Genomic DNA, 6,479 nt, shown 5'->3' with positions numbered 1-6,479 from the left:
TTATTTTTTAAATGTAATAATAGTTTGCAATATTACTGCTTTTAACAAAAAAATTAATTGGTGAGCATAACAGACTTCTTTCAAAACAAACAAAAAGATTCCTACTAACCCCAAACCTCCTGCTGACCTCAAAGTGTCTCCAAAAGACTGTAATATGGTTATTTCAGATGTGCACATGTATTAGCACATGCTAGACAAGAGAATAGTTCATAATCTGATGAAATGTTTCTGAGTCAGACTGAATGTATTTCTCTGACCAACACTGACACCTTCTGGTCAATCACACACTTGTTTTAATCATAACATGTAGTTCGATATCTTTGCTATTATTTGTAGCCTGTATTTGAGTGTCAAGTCCTAAAACATGAAGCAGTTTTAATATTTACCAGCATCACATGGACACTTTTATACAAATCCAAACCGCATAGTTTTCCAGTTTCCTTCTTTATTCTATGTAAAACAGACCTCAGTAGAGACTCGACACGTGTTTTTACAGTGAACATCAGACTTTATTTGACTCTCTGCCACACAGAGCTCTGGAGCAGCACATCTGGACAGAGTCAGAGTAAGGTATGATTATTTGATTTCCTCCACAAATAACCGCACTGCTGTGAAACTTCGTGAGATCTGTATTGTTTAAAGACATGCAAGAACGTTTAAACTGCTATCAATAAGACTGCACAGGACTCTGTCAGCAGCTAAATCTACACTACTCAAGGCTACCGACTACATATACTCTATAACCATGTGTGTTGTCTTGAAGACATTTGGTAATAATGTTACAGAAGTAACCTTGAATGTAGATTTTAATTAAATTTTTTGGGATATAATAAACTATGCAGGGACCAACATGTCACAGTAAAACTAAAACATCACAAACGTTGTCAAAACATCACATTATGACAGAGGCTCCGCCTCCACCCACATGATTGGCACCTCAGCCTTCCTATTAAACGCCACGCCCAGAAGAGGCGTGGCCTGAGAAGGGTTGCCATATCCACAGTTAGCACCCCATTTACTTTAATAAGAAAGAAGCTCCTCCCTGAGGCGTCTCATTCGCTGTGCTATTCACTCACCACACTGAACAAGTCATGGCTGATCTTTCCTAAATGAGATCTTACACTACACTATGAAATGAATAATTACACCTAATAACACAGTTTTTAGGCCAGAGGTGCATAACAAGGCTACTTTATGGGGACCTATATATATATAATATTAAAAAATGGCACTTTTTTGTCTCATGCTGACAGTGTAACTACAATTCATTTCACATTCCACATACATCAGGAAATGTTCTACGGATTTATAATATTTGGCACATAATGGTTAAAAGGCCACTACGTTTGAGCTACACAGTATTTCTCCCATGAGGGTTTGAAATAACTGGTACAAAGTAGCTTATTATAGTAATATTATGGTTACTGTTGAGGGTAGGGCTTCGTGCGATGTTGTAAAGCTGTAAATCATCAATATCTATCCATCCATCCATCCAGTCATTCTCTCACTCTCAAACAGTAAACAACAAAATCACAGTCAAGTTATTCCAATGGCTGTTAAATAATACAAAGATGACCATGACCGCATAAATGTATCACATACATTTGTATATACAAAATACCACACTGTTCCTTTTGCCTTCCAGCTGCAATAAACACTAAAGTGTGCATGTGTGTACTTAATAGTTCCTTTAGTTTTAGAGGAGCGGTTCCTTAAGATCTTCCTCTATCTATGGCCAGCTGTTCAGCAAAAACCTGGAAGTGTGGATGTAGCTGAGCTCAGAAGACTTTGGCCCGCTTGCTGTTCAGAGACCCGTGCTATTAGACAAATCAGAGAAGCAGAGGTGGGGGAAAAAAGCCATTTTTTAAAGGCACTATTAGTCTGTTTTTGTATAAAAAAGCCATGTTAATATATTTTTGTGTGACATCAACAACAACCAAAACGTATTTAACTGTAGCAAAGAGCAAATATGACTAGTGAGGTTCATTGATTTTGTAATGAAAGGAATTGGCTTGTATTTTTGTTGAAGCATTTGTATAAATGATTCAGTAAAACCAGTTTTTAATTTAAACTTTAAAGGTGATAATGTTTTTCAGGGGGAAATTAATACTTTAAATTCGGCAAGGATGCATTCAATTAATCAGAAGCAACTGTGTAGATATTTATAATGTTACAAACAATTTCTATTTCAGATAAATGCTGTTCTTTTGAAGTTCTCAATCAACAAAGGATCTTTAAAAAAAAAACTTTTTTGCACAAAAATACACAACATTGATAATAATCAGAAATGTTTCTCGAGCAGCATATTAGGGTGATTTCTGAAGATCATGTGACATGTAAACAAAAACTTGTATTTTGGATGCGATTAATCGTTTGACAGTACTACATGAATGGAATATAAGTGCGTTTTCAGTCCAACAAAGGATCTTTAAAAAAAAAACTTTTTTGCACAAAAATACACAACATTGATAATAATCAGAAATGTTTCTCGAGCAGCATATTAGGGTGATTTCTGAAGATCATGTGACACTGAAGACTGGAGCAATGATGCTGGAAATTCAGCTTTGATCACAGGAATAAATTACAGTTTAACATATATAGAAAACTGTTATTTTAAATTGTTATACTATTTTATAATATTACTGTTTTTATTGTGTTTTTGATCAAATAAATGCAGCTTTGGTGAGCAGACATTTTAAACAATTTTTTAAACATTTATAAACAAACATGATTAAGGATTTTCATTTTAATTTTTTATATTTAGATCAGTGTTTCCCATACATTGAGTTATTTGTGGCGCCCGCCTTTGACTTTGTTGAATAAACATGAGCACTGCACGTGTCAAAGTCGAAACCCGGTGCGGGTGTTTTTATATCACTGTATTTCTGAAGGAAACGACTGTCTTCAGAAAATTATGGATGTCATTCTCATTTCATCTTGCCTGTAATGCCTGAGCAGCGTTTGTGAGCGCAGCGCTTATTTGATTACAGCCGTTACCGGGGAAACCTGATCTCTCCCGCTCTACAAGCGCCTCCTGCTGGCAGAGAATGAATTTGCATATATATGCCGCCACAAATAGAGTGCAAGTCTGAGGGAAACACCGCTTCTGTTATGAACCTTATTCAATATTTTAATTTGAATGTCGGATTGAAATGAACATTGCTGTTATTAGAGTAGTTAATCGTTAGCAGTGGTGGACGAATTACACAATGTACAGTACAGATCCGTATAATAAAATATTACTCCAGTTAAAGTACTCCGTTTTCAATTTTACTCGAGTGAAAGGACGAAAGTAATTGATTTTGTATGTACTTAAGTAAAAAGTACAGATAGATGGATGTTTATTTTGCAGTTTTATATAGGCTACTTTTATCATTTAATTTTATACATCACATCCTTTCTTTTTCCCTCAGATGTAATCTATCTAGGTGGTTGAATAAAAATATTTGGACTTTATTTTTAAAAAATTACCTCAATTTAGCACCAGCAAGCTCGTTTGCTAGACAGTTAGCATCAGTTAACATTGACTTTTCAGCATGGTTATGAATAAACATTCATATTTGTCTACTCGGCTAGTTGATCCACATTCATAGTAACTTAGGCTATGTGTGCTGACAAACAATATAAAAACATTTTAATTTGAATGTCGGATTGAAATGAACGCTGTTATTAGAGTAGTTAATCGTTAGCATAAGCGCGGCTAACACTAATGTAATGAGCATTAGAATTAAGTTTCTTTATTAACTATTTAATGCTCTGATAACTTTTATTAGGGTAAAAAAAACAGGAGGACATGATGATATTTACTATTTTTACACACCAGAGGCTTTTAAATGAATTGTGAATCTAAAATATGCGTGTTAGAGAATGTGCAAATGGTTAACATGTTTGTGTCATATCAGTCAGAAGTTCTGGGCTTTTTTTTTTTTAGCTAACTTAGTTGTTATTTTTGGCTGAATAACTCTAGGTTTTTTTAAATCCCACAGTTTGGATTAAATGAAAGTATAGTCACATTTTTTAATTAGAATGTTTTTGTGTTTTGCTTTGGTACCGAAATTGGTACCGAGAACCGTGGATTTTCACTGGTATTGGTACCGAATACTGAAATGTTGGTACCGTGACAACACTACTCCCGACAGAGGAGAGGCGTCTAGATCAGCTCATCTGCCTGTAAATGCTGTGTGGTTTGTGTCGCTCTCACCTTGGCCTGTTTATAGAAGTGAGGCGCCAGCTCCACCAGCCAGGAGGACTCGACCGCCGTCACGTCACGCATGTAGTACTTGCTGGTCTGAACCACCTCGTTGAAGACCACCCTGCGCCGCGTCCCCAAACAAAGAGTTCAGTTAGTATTCAGTGAAAAACCAACAAACTAAATGGAATAAGCACCATTAATTCCCCTGGGTTTATATAAGTACCATTTTGGGGGCTTTTCTCCATACAGCACCGAATCAGGGTGAATGAACAGTTCCCTGTCATCACGGAGAGTCCTGGACAATCAACAACATTAGAGGACGATTAGCCACAAACAAAAGAGCAGTGTTGGGGGAAACGCGAGATGTGGAATCAGATTACTTTTTCAAGTAACTAGTAAAGTAACGCATTACTTTTACTATTTTTACAGGAAAATATATTTTTCAAATAAGTAACACCAGTTACTTTGCTTCTCATGTGTCGACTGATTTAGGTGCGTGTTATTTTATTAACCCATAATTGTGCTTTATGTATGGTTAATATTTGTCCAGCATGCCTGCACACACACCTACTGATACGTGTGCTTGCTAGGGGTGTGCGATATATATCGTCTGCGATAATATCGTAATTGTTGTTTAAAGATGTGCGATTTGACATTATCGAGTATTTTGCAAAAACCATTCAAAACATCCCTACAGAGCGCACGCATACATTACGTGAAGTCTAGACTAGTGCGTGTGCGCATTTAGTGTGTTCTTTCACTGCATGATTCAGTCTATTAAAATACATTTAGAATGATCACAAATTCAAGACATGATGGCAGAAAATGTATATATTTATACCACTTCATATTACCGGCACAATAACACACTCACCAAAATATCGTCTAATTATCGTTATCGATAAAATCCCAGAAAATATCGAGATATAATTTTTTGTCAATATCGCACACCCCTAGTGCTTGCATGGCTAATTGTGTTGATTGTTGTTATTGTATTAGCGTACTGATGTCTTCTTGTTTTTTTGTTTATTCTTCTTGATATTTTGAAGGGCTCTGAGACATCTTGCCAAAGGACTGCAGCTGAACATTAGCTGGCTGGCTAACACTGGCACATTTACAGAAATGTTGATTAATGTGTGTTGTCCTTATTATATAAATATTTATAAAATATTTTATTTATATTTAAAATATTTATTTATTTATCATATTTAATATACAACATTTGTTATATTTATTTAAAATATTATATACATATTTATTTATATATAAATATAAATAAAACATGTATTTACTCATCTTACAGCACAAAAACAGATTTAGTGTTCCTCAAAATGAATAAAAACAGTGAAACGCAAACTCAGAATATGACGCAAACCTGCAATAATTAAATATGTTAAATAACAAAAATCCTTTATGCATTTAATCCAATTTTATTAACCAATGTATTTGCTGCTGACCTTCAATGATCCAATTCAACTACACTAATATGCAAAAATGTCTTGATATAAATATATATAAATCCATGAAAGGTTTGTTTGAGCTGCGCCCTCTACTAGAGACGTGAATTTCCATTTCCTTCAGCTTGAGGCGGATTCATTTCACTTCTGGTGTGAAAGGGCTTTTCTGTTAGCCAAAAATAGAACTTTTTATATTAAAAATAAACAAGCAAGCCCAGCACAGATGAGGAAAAAGTAACCCAAAAGTAAATTAACACATAACTTTCCATAAAAATAAACTAAGTAACGCAATTAGTTACTTTCTTAGGGAGTAACTCAATATTGTAATGCATTACTTTTAACAGTAACTTTCCCCAACACTGCAAAAGACACATTTATGGCGGGAACAGTCAACCGACCTGTAGGAGCCGGAGTGATGCATTCGGGCGGCATTTGCAAAAAAACCAGACACAATACATCTGAGAATCACATCCGGATCACCTGCAGCACAGACAGAAGAGTGAGAAATCACTGAACACATACGAAATACAGTCATGTAATGACACACTGATACGACATTATAAAACGGAGAAACCTGTTGTAAATTACTCTACAAACACACACCTTTGTTTACTTCTGTGTGTTGCTCGGCAACCACTTTGTTGGAACTACAACTGTTTCTGAGGAGCTACATTGTTTGGTGAAAGAATAATGTTTTTATTTATATCATTACACTTTATTTGCTCTGTTTTATTTTGTGAAACCTTACTACGTATATGGAATAACCGTTTTATAAAAGCAATAAGCCCCGTGAAGCCGTGGTTTACAGTGAATTTATAACAGCTAAGGGG

At 35.2% G+C, this 6,479-nt stretch overlaps 1 protein-coding gene across 1 annotated transcript in view; it reads right to left on the bottom strand.

Moving 5' to 3' along the window:
* Positions 1-314: 314 nt before the first annotated feature.
* Positions 315-6,479, bottom strand: part of dhx35 (DEAH-box helicase 35) — a 31,666-nt gene continuing 25,501 nt past the window's right edge. The window contains exons 18-21 of the mRNA XM_016476783.1: positions 6,048-6,129; positions 4,416-4,487; positions 4,202-4,313; positions 315-1,817 (exon numbers count right to left, since the gene is read on the bottom strand). Coding sequence (XP_016332269.1) covers positions 1,779-1,817; positions 4,202-4,313; positions 4,416-4,487; positions 6,048-6,129 — 305 coding nt within the window. The 3' untranslated portion in view covers positions 315-1,778. The remainder of the gene's footprint in view (positions 1,818-4,201; positions 4,314-4,415; positions 4,488-6,047; positions 6,130-6,479) is intronic.

Source organism: Sinocyclocheilus anshuiensis, unplaced genomic scaffold (genome assembly GCF_001515605.1).
Source record: "Sinocyclocheilus anshuiensis isolate Anshui unplaced genomic scaffold, SAMN03320099.WGS_v1.1 scaffold1306, whole genome shotgun sequence".
NCBI lineage: Eukaryota > Metazoa > Chordata > Actinopteri > Cypriniformes > Cyprinidae > Sinocyclocheilus > Sinocyclocheilus anshuiensis.
The sequence above is the reverse complement of the archived record's forward strand: the minus strand, read 5'-3'. Positions and strand labels throughout refer to the sequence as shown.